Here is a 25,202-nt window from a genome sequence, read left to right on the forward strand (position 1 = left end):
CAAGGTCAATTAGTCTTTGTTCAGGCAGTTGGGTAATGGGTCAAAAAAGAGACAACAATTCGAGCCATGGCGAGTCACAAACACTTACTTATATTTCGTTAGTAAATAGTTGGTGTGTTATAAACTAATCATATGATATGATTACAAAAACTTTATTCCTGTACGGAGTAACTTTTAAGTACATTTTAAATCAAGTGACTCAAGAGGCTTTGGTATATACTTCAGAGTGACTTTTGAGTTTTGACCCGTTTGATCTTCACGACCCGCTTCCTTTTTAGGTATTCTAACTTAACTTATTTGATCCGCTATAACATGACTAATTTAGTTGATAAAATAGCAAATTTAGTCCATTTATATGTTAATGGGTCAAATTAGCCAACCTTCACCATGTACTAATAAAAAAAGGTCGCAAAACTCGTATTTACAAACTTAGAGAAAAGTAACAAGATACAATTATATTATATATGAATATATGATCATAAATTCACTGATTAATTCTAAATACAAAAAGAAAAGGGAAAAAAAAAAACTAAACAAATTACTTCATTCTGTCCTCACAGTTACCTTAGAATCTGTTCTTTGTGAATTTCTTGAAGGAGATGTTGATCCTCTTGAAGAACTATGTCCAAATAGATTTATTTTACTAATCTTCTTCGAAAATGAGCTCATAAATTTTCTTGAATTCGATTTTTCCATATTTCTTTTCATACACACATGTTCTTTCTCCAAATCATTCAATCTCATTCGTAATCGTGCCAACTCAAGTTTAAGCTCTCGGTTTTCTCTTCTTAACGATGCATAATTATCTTTTGGTGACATGGCAGCACTAAGAGCACCACTGTTAATCCGCCATGACTGGTGGTGCACCGGCAATTTAGGGTTGTCACCGAGCTCGGAACAGTATAACGCGTTTTTAAGCCGTAACTGCTCGATGTATAAAACGTGAACTATTGATTGAAGTGGAAGTCGATCGTTCTGTGCAGCATGTGCGCTGGCTTCTGGTGTAAGTTTCTGGAAATCGATTAATCGACATAGCTTCTTTTTGTCTTGTTCTGTTAAACCCTGATGAGCCTGCAAGTTTTGTTTTTATTACCATTTATAGTAATTATAATTATACTGTTGGACTATAGGATTAGAAAATCATTGGCCCAGCCCAATTGCATAAATGGGCCTGGTCCATTAAGGTTTTAAGTAATTAGGGTTTCATTTTGGCGTACCTTGAGATAAACGTCGATGGATCGATACAGCCCATCATGAACCGTACGAGCATGAGCCGGTAAGCTTTCAGCAACAGCGATAAATTTAGCAAGCTTAAGATTCACATCAGGCGCAATTTCCGCCAAATAATTATCAACTAATTTCGAAACTTTAATTAACGCCGTTTCTGACGGCGAATCAAGACCGTTAGATTCAAAACCCGACCCGTCTGGATCATCATCATCACTATCATCTTGCTGTGAAAAATTAACCAAAATCCTATGCACCGTATCGACATCAAATAAAGTGTCACTACCATGCCGAAACGAAGGTATCAAAAGATCATCAAGTGTCACTATATCCAATTGGGACCCAATTCGCCTCTCGAGATCAAGCCTACAACCAACGCTACATTCAAGCATCGACGAACTTCTTAACAACCCGAATAAAAAACTTAACGGAACGACAAGTTTCTCAACGGGCAGCAAACTAACGATCGTTTCAACTATGACCCGTTCATGATCACTTTGCCCGTTTGACTTTTTTGTCAACTTTACTTCGGCATAATTCATAAGTGATTCACCAATGCTTTCGGGCCTCACCCCACGACATTTCATAGCGGTGATGACCCGTTGGTACAAATCGATACGAAGCACGGATAAATCTTTAATCCACCAATCAGCTTCGCACTTTTGTCGACTCATATGGAGTCGACCCGAACTACTATACTCCAATCGTGAAAAACTCGACGCGATTTGTTCCACGCACGCTTTTGAAGCGATTGCATCGATGCATCGGGTTACTATTTTGAGCTCATCAGCTAAAGGTAGTAAGTTTTCACATTGTTGCAAAACTTCAACACACATTTCGAGATTTTGGCAGACGATATAGTTGAGATACTCGTCTGCACGTGATCCGAGGTTGTTGTTTGAGTAATCTTCACTCATTTCGAGGAAATCGGAAACACAACATAGTTGAGCAACATTAGATGGCGTTATCTCGAAATTGAAACCGTAACAGAATTTTGCTGCGAGCTCGAACGTTTCAGTGCCTCCAGGTAAGCTAAGGAGCTCGACTCGTGATATCGAAGACTCGCGATGTTCCGATACCAGTTTCCGAATTCGTCCACTTCGAGACACTAGAGGAAACTACACAAAACAAAACGGTAACTTTTTAAACCGGTCAGGTGTCAAAATGGGTCGGGTCAAGTTCTGGTTGGTGGAGTTGCAGACATTTCTTTGCCCATTTTTTATAATTCATATACCCATTCATGTTGAATATAAATACAAAAAAAGTATAATTATACAGTCATAATATAGAGATCTTGAAAAAAAATCAAATTAATAAGCCGAATGAGCTAAGAATATATACTTTCAGTTAGTTTTTACCCGTTTAACTTGTCACCCTGTAAGCTAACCCATTTGAGACAAACTGCAACACCAACTAAAACATATACTTATAAGAAAACAAGACTGAAATTGCCACTATCCGCAAAACAACCCTATGTTTGACTCTTAAAAGTCAAGATTTGACTTTTCTTTTCCAGGCAAAAGAACAAAAGGACAATCACGAGTTAAATGCTAACAAGTTAAACAATAACAAAATTTACCTTATGCAATGCAAATGCAACACCATTCACTTCTATAGTTATGTCGCTTGGGACATCACGAAATATCCTATAAAAAAGACATGATCATATGATTTTAACAAGTAAATTAACATAATTAAGAAATATAAACATAAGAGACTCATTTGGGAGACGAACCATTCGTTATAGCGATGATGATGGCGTGAGCCTTTGGTCATAGTGAGCTGGGTTTGATGGTGCTGGTGGTTCAGGTCCATGATGCAAGTGCAAGGAACCACAAGAGGTTTTTTTAGTATGTGTGGGGTTAAGGTTGTTAAGAAGTGAGATTTTGCTATTTAGTGGCCTTTTTCATATTATTGTTATTGTTAGTGTATTTTAAAAATAAAATTATAAATTATAAATTATATTATGGGATTGGAATTTGTATATAACCAGTTGGCTTATGGTAGGGTCATGGACCCTCCGGAATTCTAATCCGAAGAGTGATCGACAGGTTTTTAAACATTGATTTGAGGTAACTTTGTTACTATAAATGTGATGTGATGAAGGAATGTTAAGAAAATAACAGTTTTATGACTACAATTTTACTATTACCATATACCAACAATACCGGAAGACTCATTACCATATACCAACAATACCGGAAGACTCATGAACAGTGCCTTCGTTGACATTATACTTGCGTTAGCATTCACTATAAACAAAAATTTCTTTGGAATGCCTACGTTTTCCATTTTTTTTTTTTTTTATTTTTATAAATACTAAATACTACTCCGTAATACCATTATATTTGATTGGATGGTTGGTGAGTAGTATATTTTTAAATTATGTATTTTAGTCCCTCATACTTTTAAACAATATTAAATTAATCCTTAAGTTTGTAATATTCTTTATACTTTTAAACAATGTCAACTTAACCGCTTAAATTTCTTTTAATAATTATTATTATTATTATTATATTTTTATTATTGTTATTATTATTATTATTAAACATTTTATTTATAAACCCCAATTTAGTATACATGTATTTTTTAATATTTCATTTGATAAAGGATTTGTAACAATCACCCACATGCGAACTGTAATTATAAATGTACGGAGCGAAATAATCTCTTTCAATAACACACGGGCCCACAACATAACATTCGTTTATTATATAAGTCCACTGATTTTTAATACACTGAAATCAATCGGTAATAAAGGATACTCGTCTCTCAACCTAACTAGGAAACACAATATAAATTATTATCTTTATATATATATAGTGACTGAATATACATTTATGTCAATTAATATATGTTTTATGATATGATATATTTATACAGATATGATTATGATAATAAAAGTGATTCTACATACATTTAACAATGATTAAAGAACAAACATTATAAAAAGTAGTCGGCTGACATCATGCTGACGTTATTATATATATTTTATTTTAAAACCTTGAGTTTTTTTATTTCAATTTATTTTCTTTTGCTTCTACTTTTTCCCTTCTTCTTGACAATCGAATTTAACACTGCGATTTCATTGGCAACCAAAATTTGGTGATCGGGAGAGTGTTAGTCAAGCCGTGGGGTCATGAATTACGTAACACGACAATCCAAATTAAAGTCGGAGGATCTCTGTTCTATGTCCAGGTAATAGAAGACGTTAAAAGCATTGTTGAAATCGAAACGGAGGAGATAGATAGCATCGACAGTCAAACAAACACAAAAATGAACGTGATGAATCAGAAATATTTTGATGAAACGGTTGTTGAAGTAATGGAAGAGAGTTATTAGCTTTATATCAAACAAAGATTGAAGGAAATGAAATTTAACTTAATAGGGTATATGGCCATACTGGTAGAGTGGTAGTTATCGATTTTTTATTTAAGAAAAAAGCAGTTTTGAAGTTGATTGAAAGTTATTTTTATATATTGGGTAGTTACTCTTAATAATAATCCTAAAAGTTATCATAAGAAAATTTCATAATATATATTAATATTAATTAATTTGAGGGTTAGCCTTTCCAAATAAAAAATTAAAGTTTATATATACAGTATAAAATTAAAAATCGCATGTAAATAGTTTATTTGATAATTTTATGAGCTTACAAATAAATCTAACTATAATCACTTGTACTCTGGCATTGAAGTAGTAATCGCATAATTCAAGAGTAATCAAATACGAATCTCTAGTTAACAATAATTATACATTTGTTGCCTTTCAAATAAATAAAAAAAAAAATAATAATTATACATTTAATTAAACATGGAGATGAAATCATATGTGATTTATGAGTTATCATGACATACTTCAATTACGTAACACATGTGATTAAACCTTTGATCAGCAATCACATCTGATTTCTGGTCTAAACAAATGGGTAGTGATATTTTCAAATACGTTTTTGATAAATCCACTCCAATATGCAATTTTTGTAATATTATATAATTATAATTATGTATACTTATTATGTAAATAAGTAAGTATTAATTATTATTAATTATAAGTATCAAATTAAATTAAATTGTAATGTAATCTCATGTGAGCTAACACTATCAATGAGTAACTGTGTATCATTTTTATTTTAATACCTTACACGTTATTATATATAAAATTAAATAAAAGTTATAAGGTTTTTATATTCGGATTACTTGGGAGGTCGAGTAATCCAATCTCATACTCTACTATACGCATACGCAGTTCATCAAAATTATACTAAATCGATTAATGAGTTACCAACCGGAAAATGTAAGGTAAAATTACCTTTTTAACTACGAAAAAACATTACTAATGGTAATAAATATATCAATAATAATCACAATTCATAATTATAATTAATATTTAATAAAGCATATTAAAAAAGTACCTAAAACGCTAAAATTACAAACTTTGATTATGAAGGTAAAGCATGGGTAAAAGGTCAAAAAAATTGACTTTTTGTGTTCGAATCATTCTTTTTATTTTCTTGAAATGATGCCTTTCACCACGATTGAAGTAAAGCATGCTAGTGAACAATTTAAATGGAGGGAAAAAGGCAACATTTTCAAAAGTAGAAGTAGGCTAATTGACCTTTTTCATAAGTTTAAATGATTGCCCACCCAACTCCAAATGGGCTAGCTGGGCTGGTAGGGTCATGTTTGCTAATTGGGCCCCATTTGAGGCCTCACCTTAATTATAATGATAGACATTGCATATTTGCATCATGAATTTTCCACCAAATATGTTTTATTTTATTTTTATATTTATGTAGAATGTAGAATGTAGATGTAAATGTAAATAAGAACAAAAAGTTTTGGGTTTAAGTCAAAGTCAATCAAATCTACAAGTTTGCATCATTTCGTCCAAGAATAGTGCAGGAGTCTTGAAGGCGAGGACCACAATAAGTCAAATTTTTGATTATATTTTATAACTTAGATTTTCATCTATTGTTATTATAGAAATAGAATATAGAATATAGGTGCTTTGAAATAACGCATGAAACTCATAGTTTATAAAATTGCTTGAATTTTCATCGTGTGTAATAAATAAGTGATTGTTAATTGTATGTTATTGTAACGTGATAACTTATACATTGTTAAATGATTGTTAATTGTATCATTGTATGTATGATTGCTATATTATCTTCATGATTTTCCTAAATCATTTTGATAAATTAGTCAAACTAGATCGAGTCAAATAAATACGAGCAAGAATATGAATGGGTATGGTTCGGTTGTAGATACACCATGTGTAACTTGGAATGAGCATATATGTAATCATAAATCATAGATTAATAATATCAACACTCATGCCTTCTCAATTACTATCATCTCAATTGCTTTCATCTAAAGTGGCATGCCCCTTGACAAAATGACTTGTTGCTTTCATACAACTGCCCAATTTGAAGCATAAAATCGATGAACGTAGCACTTACTGTTTTGTTATATGATCACACGTTTAATGAACATTGGTCCATAGTCACCATTAATTTGAAAGCTCTTCAAATTATTAGCTTTTTGAATATCATTAATGCATTCTCTTGGGGTTTTTTAAAAATTTTAAGTTATTTAAAGTGGATAATGATGAAAATATGTTATATGTTACTTTATTTAAAATAAAAAAATTTGTATTACACGTACAAAACTAAGTAAATAATGTGACGAAATGATTTCTCATAAAGATCACAACGCATAGGTTTGACAAATATTGTAGATTAGGTCAGTTCAACAATATGATACGAATTTAGGGTCGATATGTCATCATCAAAGTAAAAGGTGGTATATTTACATTGTTCACTGTTAAGCACACTAAAACCCCGTGATTATTACATCATTGTGATATGGTATTTATTATAGATTATACATAACCCTAATAGATCTAGAAGACCCAAGCTCACAATCGAACTTGGGCCTATCTAATTCGTCTAACACTCCCCGCAGTCTGAACGGCGAAAATCGCGAAAGTTCGGACTGGAACAAAACTGTAAACATTAAATAAAGAAATAAAAGATATTTTTTTCTTATTTGTTGCACAAAATAGACTGATTTTGCTGATATCGTTGCGCCTTGCTTGACTGCGTTTCATTTTCTGTAACGTCTTTTTTATATGTTGCGGCTTGCTTTGCCTAAGGATTGAGCAGGACTTGAGCAGAGAACTTTGTCGACAATAGCAATTTTCTTTAATGCTACAAATAGTTTTTTTTTTTATTCCTCTTTTTTCTGAGGTTTAGAAACTAGTCAAGTTAGGAGGCTCATCTCTAGACCGATTATTTGATTATTATACGGTTAAAAATAAAAGATAAAATATACAGAAAGAAGATGTGAAAATTGCTGCCATTTTTTTTTTTTTTTATCGCCATTTATTTCTTGGTAGCTACAACGACAAGGTTAGGAAACAAACTAAATTGTAAAAGGATTTTGAACTAAAAGGGTAATATAAAATAACAAATGATACAGATGATAACTCAGAAAACCATAGAAAGAGGCGGCTAGTTTTTTTTTTTTTCTTCGAAGTCACTCAACATAACAATAAAATCACACTTCTTATCTGTTTTTGTTTTGGTGTATTTCGTAACAGAGAAAGAGAGGAGAGTGTTCGACTCATTTCTTTTTCTTTTTTTTAGCGGCCGAACATAGATAAACATTAGAGAACTAAGTCTTGGGATCAAACCCGTTCTGATATCATGTTAAACACTAAAACCCCGTGAATTATTACATTATTGTGATACGGTATTTATATATTACATAACTCTAACAGATCTAGAAACTCTAACTTACAAAGCCCACAATCGAACTTGGGCATATCTAATCCGTCTAACATTCACAAATCACAAAACAATGAGTGAAAATAGAGCGCTCACAAAAGATATAAAAGCGGAATATAAAAGATATAAAATCGGGCAACGGGTGGAATATAGAAAACTATGGAAAAACAAAAGAATAAAACTGTTATTCTCATTTTATAACTATACTCACCAAATTATTTATTCTATCCCCTTCCATTTACTTTCCTTTTAGAAAAATACATAAAATCTATTTTATATTATTTCTATTTTCTTGAGTTTTTTAAGTGACCATTGTACTTTGAAAACATATTTAAAGGAATGGGGTAGTTTCAAAAATATTTATCATATGACATTCTCTTTTTTCTATCCTAACAAAAATAACCTATAATCTAATACGGAGTAATAAAATACATGGCATGTTCTCGCATAACATTCGAGTAGTTTAGATTGCCCCCTGGACTTTCCATTTGTTAACGTTAAGGCTAATTATTATTAGTTTAAAGGTTTGTTCTTTGTAATTTTATATATTTTCTTGTTTTATGAAAAAAAATAAAATAGTAATAATAATACGGAGTAAATGATAATCAAGAAGCCGTCTTTTAAAAAAAAAATTGTTAATCCATATATATATATATATATATATATATATATATATATATATATATATATATATATATATATATATATGGATTATTATATTTTGTTAGATACTTTTTAAAAAATGTCACAACGAAACATTAAAAATTGCATAATTTAGCTACGAATTTTCCAATCATGTTCAACATAACAGAATTTTTTTTTTCATAGAATATCATAAATATTTTTAGAAATATTTTTCACACTTTGATTCGTTTGTAATTTGATAGCCTAGAATGGAAGTTTTTTTTCAGACTATATATAAATATTGAATAATAGTAAAATATCACATTGTAGCTTATATTATTATTAATAAATTTTATTATTTTTTATAATATTGATATCACCTTCGGGTCATGTTACAGGTGCATGGGCGGTATACGGGTCGGGTTTGCGAATTTGTATCTAAATACATTGATAATGCTAAAAACGAACATATATTTCATAATAAAAGGTTAAGACAAAAGACAGATTCGACGAATTGAAGACGCAAACGACCAAAAAGCTAAAAAGTACAAAGTACAATCCAAGTGGTTCAAATTATTGATGAGAAACGTCTAAAAATGGCAAGAGTCCAAGCCGCAAAAAGCAAAGTACAAGATATTAAATTATACGAAAAGGCGTTAGAAAATCCGAAACCGAGACATGAACCAACTTTCAGCGCGCGACGCAACGGACCAAAAATTACAAGTCAACTATGCACAAGAATATAATATAATATATAATTAATTATATATATTATTATATATTATAATTATACGCAGCTCACGTTTTGAATTTGATCTATGAGCTGGAATCCAGACCTCCGCACTCGCGGAGCTGTGATGAAGAAAACCTCCGCACTCGCGGAGCTCAACAGTTAAACATGGGCCTATAAAAGGCCGCGTATTCTGATCGATTAAACACACCTTTTTCTATCTATCTATCTATCTACGATATATTTATATTTATATTTTATAATTTTAATTTTAATTTAAGTTTAATAATAATAAGGTTATAGTGGCGAATGTTTTAAGTTTGTAAGTCGAAACTATGTCCGTGTAACGCTACGCTATTAATACTCATTGTAAGTTATGTTCAACCTTTTTAAATTAATGTCTCGTAGCTAAGTTATTATTATGCTTATTTAAGCCGCAGTAATCATGATGTTGGGCTAAATATTAAAGACGGGGTAATTGGGCTTTGTACCATAATTGGGGTTTGGACAAAAGACCGACAGTTGTAGAAATTGGACTACGGGCTATTAATGAGCTTTATATTTGTTTAACTGAATGATAGTTCGTTAATTTAATATAGAGATTTACAATTTGACGTATCTATAAATAACCATATACACTCGATCGGACACGATGGGCGGGATATTTATAAATACTAATAATCGTTCATTTGACCGGACACGGGAATGGATTAATAATCAATGGACTCATTAAAACAGGGGTGGATTACATACAGGGACACTTGGTGTAATTGATAATAAAGTATTAAAACCTTGGATTGCACACAGTCGATAACCTGATGTAATCATTACCAATGTATTAAACCTTATTATAGTTTAAGTCCCCAATTAGTTGAAATATTTGACTTCGGGTATAAGGATAATTTGACGAGGACACTCCACTTTATATTTATGACTAATGGACTGTTATGGACAAAAACCGTATGGACATATTGAATAATCCAGGACAAAGGATGTGATGACCCGGAAATTTCGACTAAATTTAAACTTAATCTTAAATGATTAATGACTTCGACACGATAAGCAAAGCCTATGAAGTTGAATCTCAAAATTTTGAACTATTCAATTACCCTTCGGTTGTTCTCAACGATTCGCGAACCATTATATGTAAACAGATACATATATATACTATAACTTGAAAACGTAACAAAGTTTTAATTGCATGATACCGTACATTAAACTTATTGGTTTATATATCTATTTGAATATATATGATTTCAAGTTATTTAGTAAACGATAGTAACATTCGATTATTGATTCGATTGATATTTAGATAAGTTAACTAAAACGTTTAAGATGAACAAGTAAAATACTAATTTGCTACAGTATTTTCAAATTGCTACAGTACCCAAAATGCTACAGTGTTTTCAAAAATCACTATTTGCTACAGTGAAATTGACTTTGCTACAGTGAATTGCTACAGTAAAAAATGAAAATGTATATATTATATATATATTAACAAATAGCGAGACGATGATTTATAGAAGTAAATGACCAAAACATTTGAAAGTTTAAGATATACTATGAGTGGTATAGTTTATGGATAATTTAAGACTATATTTTGACAAAGGTACGTGACACGAAACGTAAAATGCAAGTTTTCTAAAGGTACGAAAGGACATTCGAAAAACTGGAACCGGGACATAAGTCGAGTGATGACGTACGACTTATCGGAACAAAAATTACAAGTCAACTATGCACGTGAATTTAATATAATATATAATTAATTATTTAAATTATATATATTATATTAATATTTTATCATGTCGACAAACAAATGGACAAATGATTCTGAGCTGGAAATTGAGGCCATGCGATCGCATGGCCATCATGCCCAAAATCCATGCGATCGCATGAGGCAAAATTTCAGGCCAAGTGCTATAAATTCTCGAGTTTTGGCCAGATAAATCACACACACATATATATTATTTTTACTCCGTATTTATTTATTTTATTATTATTATTATTATTATTATTATTAATAAGATTATTATTAATCTTATTATTTTTATTATTAGTGTTATTATTTTTGCGATACAAAAATAATAATGTACATAAAATATTACGACGGAGTGCTGTCCAAGTAATTTTTCAAAACGAGTTTCCGAGAAAGCTAGAGCTAAGGAAAATATGGGTTATTGCCAAGGAGGTTATGTGTAATATTCGGGGGTATTTTTGTGAATCAAACCTCGTGCTTATTATCTCCAATGCGTCTACGTGCTTTCCTGCAATATTGTATATCAATATTAAACTGTGAGTTTCATATGATCCCTTTTACTCAATATATTTTTGGGCTGAGAATACATGCGACTGTTTATAAATACTAAAAATACTAGATTTATATGCGTGAGTTTCATATGATCCCTTTTACTCAATATATTTTTGGGCTGAGAATACATGCGACTGTTTATAAATACTGAATATACAATATTTATATGCGTGAGTTTCATTTGCTCCCTTTTTAATTGCTTTTGCAATCTATATTTTTGGGCTGAGAATACATGCACTTTATTTTAAACGCAATGGATACAAGTACATACAAAATTATACACCGAGTTTGAACCGAAAATCCCTTAGCTTTGGTAACTAGTAACTGCCAGTTATAAGAACTGGTGGGCGCGAGTAGTAGTATATGGATCCATAGGGCTTGACATCCCCGTCTGTTCCAGGTATAGAAAGAAACTCTAGCCTGAACTATAAAACAGACGTATGTTATTTGAAGTTAGTACACGTTGGATTGCGTGTATTGTACATGTTGGTTGCATGTTAAACGAGGGGTACTTATTATAAACGTTAAAGTTTAGTTACCAGGGTTCTCAACTTTGTAGAACCGATTGATAAACGTTTCGGATGAAACAACTGAAATCTTGTGATCCCCCTTTTATGTAGAACCGATTGATAAACGTTTCGGATGAAACAACTGAAATCTTGTGATCTCCCTTTTATGTAAAACCTATTGATAAACGTTTTGAATAAAACAACTGAACTTTTGTAATCCACATTGATATACGGATTATGTGTAATATTAAAACTATGAACTCACCAACCTTTGTGTTGACACTTGAAGCATGTTTATTCTCAGGTTTCCTAGAAGTCTTCCGCTGTTTGCTTATATGTTAGACAAGCTATGTGCATGGAGTCATACATGGCATATTTTTCAAGGAAACGTTGCATTCACCAAATCATCACCATGTATCTTATTTTGACTGTACTGTCAACGGAAGTACTATTGTAAACTATTATTTACAGTGATTGTCTATACGTAGAAATCATCAGATGTTGAAAACCTTTGATTTAAATATTCATTTATGGTGTGCCTTTTCAAAAGAATGCAATGTTTACAAAACGTATCATATAAAGGTCAAATACCTCGCAATGAAATCAATGAATGACGTATTGTCCATATGGATTTGGAGCGATCGTCACAGTTGGTATCAGAGCGTTGGTCTTAGCGAACCAGAATTTGCATTAGTGTGTCTAACTGGTTATTGTTAGGATACATTAGTGAGTCTGGACTTCGACCATGTCTGCATGATAAAAGTTGTTGCTTATAATTTTTTTGTTAGAAATTACCTGCTTATCATTCCTTGTGTGGAAAATTACCTGCTTATCATTTGTAGTCTAGACACACCTTATTGCATGGATTGCATGACTAGTGTATAGACAAAATGAATATCTCAGCGTATCTGTTACTGTTACTTTTACTTGACAGTTTCCGAAAGTTTCTCCGTAATTCGCGGATCCTTTGTACTATATAAAGGTATTATATGTAATTAGAATATCATCCGATATCCGAAAATCATTTCACATCGAAAATTATTTATCTAACCGTGTAAGATGAATTCTGCAAGTAATTCGAGTTCTTCGGATTCCGATATGAATTTCCACCTGAGTTCCGAAAGCAGTGTAACCGGAATGAATCAACCAATCAGTCATCACCAATTCTGGATGAATTGGGGATGGGTTCGTAATCAACTTAATCAATGGAGACAAGAGGAAGGCGATCCTTTCCACCAACCGAATTCACCTCTTAGTGAGGAACCTGAGGCACTTACCGGCGAACCCGTTCGAAACACGATCTTTACCCTCATTTCCAGAATATTTCGCAACGATTATATGATAACTAGAATTTTAAACTTTATTCATCCTCTCGTACCAACCGCCAATCATTCCGGAATAATATAAGAAGTTAACGAGCTTCGCGCTCGAGTTGTGGCTTTGGAGAATATGATGCACAATTTGCAGGCATCACAGGCAGCACTGGTAGCACCACCAGAACCAGCAGCACAATCAACAACGGTACCAGTACCGACAACAACAACAACATCCGCAACGTAAACCTTAACCTCACAATCTGTCCCACGAGTATCAACCTCATACGCACCGTAGACACCGAAGAATACTAATAACCATAAACGATGAAGTATTAATTCATAACTTCATTGGAGAAATATCCTGCGACGATTATGTAATCTTTAATATAGAAGAGATTATTCGTTTCTAGTTCCAACCGAAAATCAAATGAGTTTAATAACTCATTAAATCTATATTACATCCGAAGGAAATATACATACATATATTTTCATAAAGATTGTAATTGAAAATCCTTTTGTACAAACTATTAATGATGAGAATATTTTAACGGGTAGGTAATCCTTTTGAAAATCGTAGTGTACTAGTAATGATTTAATAATAATAATATAATGATGATGATGATAATAATAATAATAATAATAATAATAATAATAATATCTTTTTATATTATAATAACAAAACCAATAATAGATCATCTAAAATATAAAACACTAATCCTAGCCTTCCATTATCATTAACATCTATAATCTAAACCATCCAAATTTTCTAATATAACATTATAACCTCGTAATCACCTTTAGCACTTATTTAATAACTAATTTACCCTTATAATTTATGACGGACTAATGCTAAAAATTAGGGTTTGCCCATCTATTTACACCCCATTATATACATATATCTAAAAGGTAAAGTGAAAATGAATAGTTCACTTTACGCAAACTTAACCCCTTAACTTTTATTAAAATATAAATCGAACCCCCCACTTTATACGTATATTTTTCCCCAAATTTCACAAGCTTAACCCCCTAACTTTTATTAAAATACAAATCGAACCCCCACTTTACTAACTTTTTTTTTTTACTAATATTCAATTTTCACAAACTTAACCCCCTAAATTTTATTAAAATACAAATCGAACCCCCACTTTATACGTAATGTTTTTTCAAATTTCACAAACTTAACCCACTAACTTTTATTAAAATACAAATCGAACCCCCCACTTTACTAACTTTTTTTTATAAAAAATAAAACCCGAACGCTAAAAGAAGCAACTTTCACAAAAGGAACAACCCTTCAATGTTATGTCGAAAAAAATTCTTTTTTACAAAATAGATCAAGACTTTTTTTTTAACTCGCATTCAAAACGGAGCCCCCGGCGCGAAGCGAGGGCTCCACAACTAGTTTGAACAAACACCCAAATTAAAACACATCTCCTGTCATTAAAAAAAAAAGAAAACGAAACAACCCACCGAAATGCAAATCATGTTCCTAAGCCGCCATCGTAATGCAATGATTTCGTATAAAATTGGAGATTCAGATTTCATTGTATCAAAACAGACGATTCATTGATACCATTTTCAGGTACTTTTATAAAAACCTATCTTATAAGTTTATTATCTTTTGTATGCTTATTACAGTATGAAGCATTTATGTAGTAAAGTTGGTATGAAGTTGAATTATTGACTCGAGCATAGTGATATTGTGGTGCATGATATCTAGAATGGTATAACATTTGGTTACCAGTTGTTACACTTCTTATAGTAATGATGCTTCTCTTTTTGAGTTTTGGTCATTTCATGCTCTATAACACTAACTATTTAAAATCTTGCGGAAAATGCATTAATATTATTACAAGTCATAACCTGTTCGGTCTTTTTTACTTATATATCATGTGTTAATATGGATAATTTTATTTATGAATTAATCAAGAGTCACTGTTTTGCTCCTCATCACATCTGATATAAGTGAAAACTTACCCGATCTCATAGTCATTTTGATGCACCCACATTTGGTGTAAAATTACACTAATTGTAGTTATTAAGTTACATAGTACAATTGACCAGTTCAGTGCTTATGTGCTACTTACCCCATAACATATCAGGTCTGCTTTATAGTTTTGGTTTTAAGGTTATAAGGTGTGATAAGCATTCAATGCTACAATCTAAACCATATGTTATTATGATGATGATAACTGCTTCTAAACGGGCAGTTTTAGACATAAACACATCCACTTGCGAATCATATAATTACTTTGATAAACAATCTTCAAAATTACAGCTCATTTTTTAGATATTTTACTCTTTAAAATGTTCATTTTTTTAATTAAAAGGCAACTGGCCGTGAGCTAAAGTCCACTTCTAACGCGGGTTGAGTTAGCTGCAAATTAAAAAAATTAAAATAAAAAATTCATACGGAGTATTAAATTAACATATGGTGTCTTTTTTGGTTTATGTTTCCTGGGTGTAAAAGAATAGCCACATTAGTCTTTTGGAATCAGCATCACAATGAATCGCTGCTCTAAATATTTTCTTAGGCACCCATTTTTGTATTCTTAATAGAAGAGAACAACAAAGGGAGGAGTTGGACGACAATTCAATATATGTTTTTTTGTAAATACCATTTATGCACATGAACACATTCATTATCTCATCTATAATTTTCTTGTGCAGCGATACATAATTAAACAAGTCCTTAAAACTACAAATCTAGAGGTGGAAAAATAAACCCATTTACTTATGAAACCCACATCTAGAGGTGTAAATCCCTTTTCAATACTTTCATATTGACCCTTTTGACAACAACCCACATCAACTAAATAAAGTATTATTTGCTAACAATAATTGTTGACAAACAAATGTTATTACTATATTGTCAAAAATCCAATTGTCATAACAGAGTTCATAAGCAGGTTCTAAATTCAGCTTCAACTTTTCTTATTGTATTTCAGATTTTTCAAATGCAGGTGCTATGACCTTCGAAAGGCCACCTCAATTTGAACAACTTAAAGATTCAGCAGCATCAGCCACAGGACAACCCCGAATATCATAAAAAGAATTTCGTTTTCATCCCTAGGTAAAGACTCGAGTTCCTTTTTCATTGTAACAAATACCACGTGTGATGTTTCATATCAGCTGGCAAAGAACTAACATCTAATGTTTATTCAGCAGATAAAGACGCCAAAAAAGCGTTGTCTATGTAGGTAACAATGTGTATATCGTAACTGTTATGATACTCTTTCTTTTGATCGACTGTCTTATGTCTTAGGTATATAGTAACTCTTGACCTAATTTATAATGTACATAACATAAGGATATCATTTTCAGTTTTTCCGCCGCGAAGCGCGGTTGAACCCTACCTTATTAGTATACATTAGGCCCAAAACTATAAAAGATTATAGTTTTGTATTATAGCAACAGTCATTTAGTTTTTTCATTATTTGTTGACTTTTTTGCTCAGTTGGTCCCTCTATTATACCCCAAATCGCTGGTTTGGTCCCTCAGTTTTTAATTTGGCAATCAGAGTCCCTTTATTATTTTAATTTTGCAATTGGAGTCTTCCGTCTAACGGACATCCAAATCGAACGTTAACTCCCATCACGTGAGTTACACGTGATGGGTAATATCGGAATTAATTTTAATTCTTGGTACTGAATAAACCCAAACGGGTATGGTCCCCCACTTTTATCCACCGATTTTCACACTCATCCCTCCAAATAGTGTTAACCACGAAGTAAAACCTAAAAGCAAAATTGATTATCAATGGATGATTCAATGGATGATTCATGGACTATTCGTACATCAGAAACTGATCAAAAGGCTATCGACCAATTATACGGTATGTTTTATGCACCCAAAGCTCATAATTCTGTGGAACCCTAAATATTATTAGGTAATTGTTTTGTTAACTTTAATTTTTTACACATTTTTCAGATGTATACCCTGATTTGTTCACGATTGTGTTACATCATGGTGGATATTTTAGAATGGGTAGTGAAGTTGTGTACACAGAAGGTAAAACTGATTACATTGATTGTTTTGACATTGAAAAGTTTTGTTTAGGACAACTGGATTCAGTCATGCAAGAATTAGGTTATGATCCCACCAGGTCTGTGGTATATCGTTTTCTTAAACCCAATACAAACATGGATACTGGGTTAAATCTTTTAAATGATAATGAACATAGGGACTATTTGCTTAGTTGTCTAGAAGATGGTGATGTGATTTATAGGCAAATTGATGTGTATGCTGAACATGAGGATATTAAAGGGAAGAGGTTATGGTCAGAACAAATTAATAATGATAACTTAGTAGTTGGTGGTGTTCACAGTGATGGGAGCTTAGTAGAGGGTGATAACAGTGAAGGTAGTGACTCTGAGGATAGTGATTACATTGTTGATGATGAAAATGAGATTTTGGATGTTCATGTAGAGATGAAAGATTTTAATTTTAACATTGATAAGAATGTAGAGTTTATGGGAAATGGCTGTAACTCATTTGAAGATGATGAGGTCAATATTGAGGGTACAGAATTGGAAGTGTTGAACAATGATGGTTTTGAAAGCTATGATTCTCAAAGTGATGAAGAAGGGGTAAGGAAGAAGAGAATTCGTAATCATAAAAAGGAGGTTGAAGGTAGTGTTCAAGTGGGAAAAACTTTCTTCTATCTTGGACAAAAGTTTGAAAGTAAATCAGAGGTTAGGGAAGCTGTGAGAATGCATGCTATTGAAACTAGGAGAAAGCTAGTTATTGTTAAGAATGACAAAAGAAGAATTAGGGTTAAATGTGAAGGGTTGTGTATAAATTCAAAAGGTGGTGAGATAGTTAGTCAAAGTGATTTGTCAAAGAAGACAAAATGTGATGTGGGGCCCAGTAACTTAAGAGTTAAAGGTGGTGTAGTTGGGAAGAGTAAAGACAAAGTGACTAGTCAAATTAAAAAAGCAGGGGAATCTTGTAGTGGGAAGACTAACAAATGGGCAAAAAGGGAATTACACATTGTTTGTGAGTGGGTGTTGTTGGTATCCAAAGAAAAAGATAGTGAAGAATGGGAGGTTAGAACCTACAGACACCAACATGAATGTCAACCTGCAAGAATACTAAAATTCTGCACTTACCAATTTTTATCAAATCGGTTGGTACCTCAAATTCAAAAGAATCCAAAGATACCAATTAAAGCTGTCAGATCATATTTGGAAACAGAAACTGAATTAATCATCAGTGAGCATAAAGCATATCGTGCTGTGAGAAAGGCAACAAAGATGATTCAAGGGGATTATAAATCTCAGTATGCTGAGCTCAGAGATTATGTTTGTGAATTAAAGAGAGGTAATGTTGATACTACTGTTAAGTTTGAGGTTGAGCCAGGAACCCTAAAGTCTGAAACTAGGGTTTTCAAGAGAATTTACATTTGTTTGGGACCATTGAAGAAGGGTTTTAAAGCAATAGGTAGAGATCTACTTGGGTTGGATGGTGCTTTTATGAAACAACCTGCAACTGGTTGTATTTTGAGTGCTGTAGGGGTTGATTCAAACAATGGCATATATCCTGTAGCATATGCCATTGTTGAACAAGAGTGTGGTTCATCCTGGACTTGGTTCTTAGAGTGCTTGGGTCAAGATCTTGACTTGTCTACCAATTCTAACTTTACTTTTATCAGTGACAGGCAAAAGGTAAAAATTACTTGTTTAATTCATATTTAATTTAATTACATTACATTTGTTAATGGTTAGTTACTTTAACTTTTATTGTTTTATGCTGTTAGGGTTTAATACAAGCTGTTACAAATGTGTTTCCTTGTGCTGAGCATAGACATTGCCTTAGACATATTCATGGGAATATGAAAGGGGATTTCAGGGGTGTTGCTTATAAGAATCACTTGTGGAGATGTGCTAGTGTAACAACAGTTCCTGAGTTTGAGCAGGCTATGCAACAATTGAAGGAGTTTGATAATGAAGCTTTTGTTTGGTTAGCTAAAATTCCTGCCCATCAGTGGGCAAGGAGTCATTTTACAGGAAGGGCTGTATCAGATGTGTTGCTCAGTAACATGTGTGAGTGTTTCAACAGATGGTTAGTTGATGCACGTGACAAACCCATAGTTACAGCTTTAGAATACATCCGAGAGTATTGCATGAAGAGAATTGTTAATGTAAAGAAAAACATTTCCAAGACTAATGGCCCTTTAACACCTGCAGCCACCAAATTGTTTGAGAAAATCAAATCTGAGGCTCACCAGTGTACTGTCTTATGGGGTGGAGATCAAAGGTACCAAGTGAGTGGAAAAGTTAATCAATATGTTGTGGATATGGAGACTAGATCATGTGCTTGTAGAAAGTGGGAACTAACAGGGATACCTTGTAAGCATGCAATTGCAGTGTTTTATAACATGAGTGAAAATGGTTTGGAAACTGGTGAACCAGAAACATGGGTTCATCCAGTGTATTTGTTAGATACATGGATCAAAACTTACCAATACACCATTGAGCCATTGAATGGGAGAAGCTTATGGCCAAAGGCAGAAGGCATGTTCACTCTGGTATCACCAAAGACTATTTCCACACCTGGTCGTCCAAAAAAGAAAAGAAGGTTGTCCAAAAATGAAGTTGATGTCATTGGTGATAGTGGTAAACTTAGCTCAAAAGGTATGCTCATTTTATTTATTAATTACATCTAGTACCATTTCAATTAATATGGTATTTATTTTGTTAATATTTATAGGCAAGCTAAAGAAGTGTGGCACATGTGGTACTTATGGACACAATAAGAGTACTTGTACAGGTGAGAAGAAAAGAAGTGGGAATGTGGATAACAAGTGGACAAAAAAGACAGTGAAAGTTAAGCTATCTCCTTCAAAGAAGACAATGGTAGTTGGAAAAGGGAAGAAGAAGAAGTGAATGTTGGTGGTGGTTTGTGTTTTAATCATGTGTTTTATGTCTACTTAAAACTTGTTATGTGACTTGGTACAATGTTTGTATTTTATTAAGGTGTGTTGTTGTCTTTTGGTAAGTTTAAGCACATTTGGTAACTGGTACTACGTACTTATGTTGACTTTTGGAATCTATGACATTTGGTAATGCTTGTATGTTTGTCATTTCACTTTAGTTACAATGTATTGTCTGTATGTTTGTTATTTCACTTTAGTTACAATGTATTGTCTTGTGTTTTTGGTTACACTGTATGACTTTGGTTACAATTTATTGTCTACACTTGGAGTCATTGTCTTGTGTTGTAAGGTTACTGATACAGATATAAAACAGATGCAAAATTTAACAAAACAAGCTTCATTCCATTACCATTACCATTTTACAAAGTACATCATACATACACCACAATTTCAATGACTAAAAAAATAAATACCAAACACAATCCAGCTAAATATACACATCATCTTCCAATTCGTCTCTCTTTTTTCTGCATCTTTGAGCTTTTCATCCACTTCCATTTTGGCATTCATAAGTGTAGCTAGGGCATTGATTGTATTTGGAGGATCATACCAAGCAAAGAAGTCGCACCTAGTGATCTGAGCAACAACATAAACAGGAAATGCTAACATCTTGTTAATTATTTCATAAAATTCGAAACAACATAAACAATCTTACCTTTTTTTCACATGTATAGAATCGACGTCCAGGGTTAGATTCAGTGCCAGATATTCGAATTACACAAGGTCGACCACACCAGCATTCCATTGTTATCGATTTGTAGCTCCAATTTCTGATTAATACGTTATGTAAATGAATTAGGGTTTCAAGTGAGAAGAGAGTGAAAAGCGGAGGATGAAAGTGGGGACCTTACCCGTTGGCGTTATTAAATACCAAAAAAAAAAAAAATTAATTCCGATAATACCCATCACGTGTAACTCACATGATGAGAGTTAACGTTCGATTTGGATGTCCAGTTGACGGAGGGACTCCAATTGCAAAATTAAAATAATAAAGGGACTCTGATTGCCAAATTAAAAACTGAGGGACCAAACCAGCGATTTGGGGTATAATAGAGGGACCAACTGAGCAAAAAAGTCTTATTTGTTATTTGAATTTGTTACCGAATTTTAAAGTTTTAATTGCCAAGCTTTCAAACAATCTAATTTGTTCTACCATAGGATCTCTCAAGAATAACAGTTGCTATGAATTAGCAACTCACAATGTATCGTTTAAAGCACTAACACTTACAATATTTTAGTATAACTTACTTCTATTGGCATCTTTATTATCCCTTTGGAAGTTTCTATTGTTGTTCATGACTGATTTGCTAAAACACTTTAATCTTACTGTTTTCCACTTGGTAATGTTGACTCCATGTTATCTTCTTTCAGTTAAAGGTGGCAAAACGGGTAGCTCAAGCAGGTTCGGTAATTGGTCACGACGGGTAACAATTGGTACTTGACATAAAAGGTTTTCCGCTGTGATAAAAATATAATTACAAAATTATTATTCGTGGTAGCTCTAAATTAACACGAAAAGCAGAAAGGTCGTGCGAACGATTGTAATTTGATTGAAATTTCCTCCTTAGGTAACTTCATTTATACTCATGAGAATGTATAGATATGTATCAACATAAGATAACTGTTTTAGGTAACTTCATTATTCAGCAATTGATTATGGCCCTAATTATGTAAATGATCTATAACTTCTTTGGACACCATGTGTGCTTGGTCAACTCAACCTTCAATTGTGTATATCAACCCATTTGGCCCAATCTCTCTGTTACCCAACCAACCAGAACCGTTGCTTTTATGAAGTTTTCTTTTATGTTCGAAGACTGATTGCCAAATGAATGGCCTGAATTTTGCTTTTCCAAAGGGCAAATGAAGAACTGCAATTCACTTTTAAGGCTTAAACAAAAAAGTTATACATGAATTGTTATGTTTGAACTAATATTATGTTTATGCTTTTATAGACAGTACATCTGATAGATGGGTCGACCAATTAATAATGTGTGTGTCAATTAAGTGTAGTCTTATTTCATTATAGTGATAATGGGTTTACATGTTAGACACTTAATTCGGTTGTTTATCTATCCAGCTTCTACAAATATTAATGTCGATTAAGTGTCGTCTTATTTCATTACATTATTAATGGGTTTACATGTTATAAGCTTAATTCAGTTGTTTATCTATCCAGTTATTATGTATATATGCAACTTTTATAGACGGTACATCCAAGATTGTTAAAGGCACGTGTGTTAGTAGTGCAACAAATGTTAATGTTTTTTGGTACTGGGTTACATTAGAAATATTTTCATGTGTTAACATTAGTCATATTTTCATGTGTTAACAGATAATAAGTAATCATTGGAATTATTGTTGCTATTGAGAATCCACAGTATATTAGCATTGTCATGTAAAATTGATTTTTGCATTATTAATACCCCATTATTTTATTTTTGAAATTGTTTTGTTTTCTAATCAACCTAACAAATACTATTTAAAATCTTATTGATGGAAGAAATAAAAGTTTGATTTGACCCATAAAAAAATCTCGCGAATTCGCAGGTTTTAAGCTAGTAATAATAATAATAATAATAATAATAATAATAATAATAATAATAATAATAATTATTAGTATCAAACAATAATAATATAAAAAATAAGGAGCAAAAAGAAACAGTTGAACAATGTGGGATAATCGAGGCGCGTGGTCAAGTTTAAGATATTTTTAAAATTTAAAAAATAAAAATTAAGAATAATAGTAAATCATAAATATTTTCAGGAGTACAACATTTTCTTAAAAATGTTTTAAAAACACTACGGCTTTTTTTCAGGAGTACAACATTTTCTTAAATATGTTTTAAAAACACTACGGCTTGTTAAAAAACTCCTATTTTCTTAGTGTTTGGTTACCCTTTTCATCTCATTCTTTTCCGATCATTCTTTTTCACTCATTCTTTACCGTTAGAAATAATAAACTCAGAACTTGTGATTGACGAGGAAAAGGATCATTATGTTCAATCAAAGCACTTGCACGCGCATGTCTTTTTTACATTCAATATAAATAAATGAATGCTTAATTTCATTTTCAAATATGTTTTATGTTACTATTATATTAGAAATATAATAAAGAAATATTAGAGATCAGAGATGATTAAACACATAGTTTCATGTGTTGATTAATGAGTAAATGTATAAAGGAGAATGCTAAATGCAGTGGTGAAAACATAAAAAATTTCACCGGGGGCAAACATTTTTTTGGGTGATGGTTTTTAGGTTGGGGGCAAACACTGAAATCTTTTGGGCAAAATATGAAGTCGTTGGGAGTAAAATCAATTTTAAGCTTGAAACTTTCAAATTAATTGGGGTAAAATCAAAAAATTTGAAATTTTAAAGGTGAAAAAACCTAGAAATTTAAAATTGGCTAGGGGCATCTGCCCTGTTTCCGCCGCTGGCTAAATGTAGTTTTAGGATTATATTTAAGCATATCATATACCCTACAAGTTTAACAAAACCAAGAGACACCAATTGACACTCCCATACCTTAGCATGACACAACCAGAACTACAATCAACCTGGATTTCATGTCAAACCGAGGTTTGCGTTAATATCATTTTCTTTCCGCCTTAAATAGAGACGTATCTTCATCACTCTCTATATACCCGGCTCATCTACTAGGTTTAATTTATCATCATTAAGGGCTCCAAACAAATTATAAACTCTTAATATTGTGCGTTTTTACTCGTCCTAAGTTGATCCATTTGATCCGTATTATTATTATTATTATTATTATTATTATTATTATTATTATTATTATTATTATTATTATTATTATTATTATTATTATTATTATTATTATTATTATTTTATTATTATTATTATTATTATATACTAATAGAGCCTCGAAATTGTGTCGTTCCAAATTTACAGAGGTGTCATATCATTTTTACTATTCATGACCTTACCCGCCTTCAGCGAACTAAAAGTAGCAGGAACTACCATTCCAAACTTCTTCTTATTAACCTGACGATTTCAATGAATTTAATAAAAATGTTAGATGCATTTATCCACAATTCTAGCGAATTATTGGGATTTGGGTCTACGATACACTTCATTTAATTAATATCGTCACATGACATTAGAGACCTTCACGTGAGGAGTGTGGCTTAATCATGTTTATTAGTTATTGTGTTAACATCAAATATTCCATATCATATTCATATTATGGTTTCACATTTGGTATCAATCTATCATATCATATACCAGACTACCAGTACAAGTGTTAAAACAAATTCTTGCATCAACTAGAGCTGAAGCAAATAGACCTTTGCTATAGATAAGAATTGATAAGCTTAACGGAAACCATAATTAACTGAACTACTATAAATGGTTATAACAAATATAACAGTTTTAGCATTCTACGCGTGAACAACCGTACATAATTTAATTATAGCCTTACGAGTTGTCTTTAAAAAATTATTTTATGTATACGGCATTACAATAACCTAACCATCAGTTAGTCAAAATCTTTATATATTACCAAAAATACAAATTAATCATCTCCGGACGAGTTGTCTTTAGACTCTTTCCAACGCGGCGTCAGATGAGCCCGCGTCAGACTCGCTGGCAGGAAGTGACGCCCCTGACGCCATTAACGGGGCGTCAGTTTTTGACGCTGCGGGGGGGGGGGGGGCGTCAGTCGACGATTTGACTGAAAAAAGGGGCTTCAAATGGTGTGATGGCTTGATCTGATTGGGTGGGGTAATATATCCGTTA

At 32.3% G+C, this 25,202-nt stretch overlaps 2 protein-coding genes across 2 annotated transcripts; one reads left to right on the forward strand and one right to left on the reverse strand.

Moving 5' to 3' along the window:
* Positions 1 to 524: 524 nt before the first annotated feature.
* LOC139899182 (BTB/POZ domain-containing protein At5g48800-like) lies at positions 525 to 3,138 on the reverse strand. Its single transcript, XM_071882004.1, has 4 exons — positions 2,963 to 3,138; positions 2,807 to 2,873; positions 1,218 to 2,345; positions 525 to 1,071 (listed from the first exon to the last, which is right to left on the reverse strand). The coding sequence occupies exons 1-4, from the start codon at positions 3,040 to 3,042 to the stop codon at positions 544 to 546; spliced, it is 1,803 nt and encodes a 600-aa protein (XP_071738105.1). The 5' UTR covers positions 3,043 to 3,138; the 3' UTR covers positions 525 to 543.
* A 13,822-nt stretch (positions 3,139 to 16,960) lies between these two features.
* On the forward strand, positions 16,961 to 20,571 carry LOC139902979 (uncharacterized). The gene is made up of 4 exons (XM_071885712.1): positions 16,961 to 17,339; positions 17,435 to 19,170; positions 19,263 to 20,139; positions 20,216 to 20,571. Exons 1-4 carry the CDS (start codon positions 17,264 to 17,266, stop codon positions 20,389 to 20,391), a joined length of 2,865 nt encoding a protein of 954 aa, XP_071741813.1. The 5' UTR covers positions 16,961 to 17,263; the 3' UTR covers positions 20,392 to 20,571.
* The last annotated feature ends 4,631 nt before the right edge of the window (positions 20,572 to 25,202 follow it).

Source organism: Rutidosis leptorrhynchoides, chromosome 3 (genome assembly GCF_046630445.1).
Source record: "Rutidosis leptorrhynchoides isolate AG116_Rl617_1_P2 chromosome 3, CSIRO_AGI_Rlap_v1, whole genome shotgun sequence".
Taxonomy (NCBI): domain Eukaryota; kingdom Viridiplantae; phylum Streptophyta; class Magnoliopsida; order Asterales; family Asteraceae; genus Rutidosis; species Rutidosis leptorrhynchoides.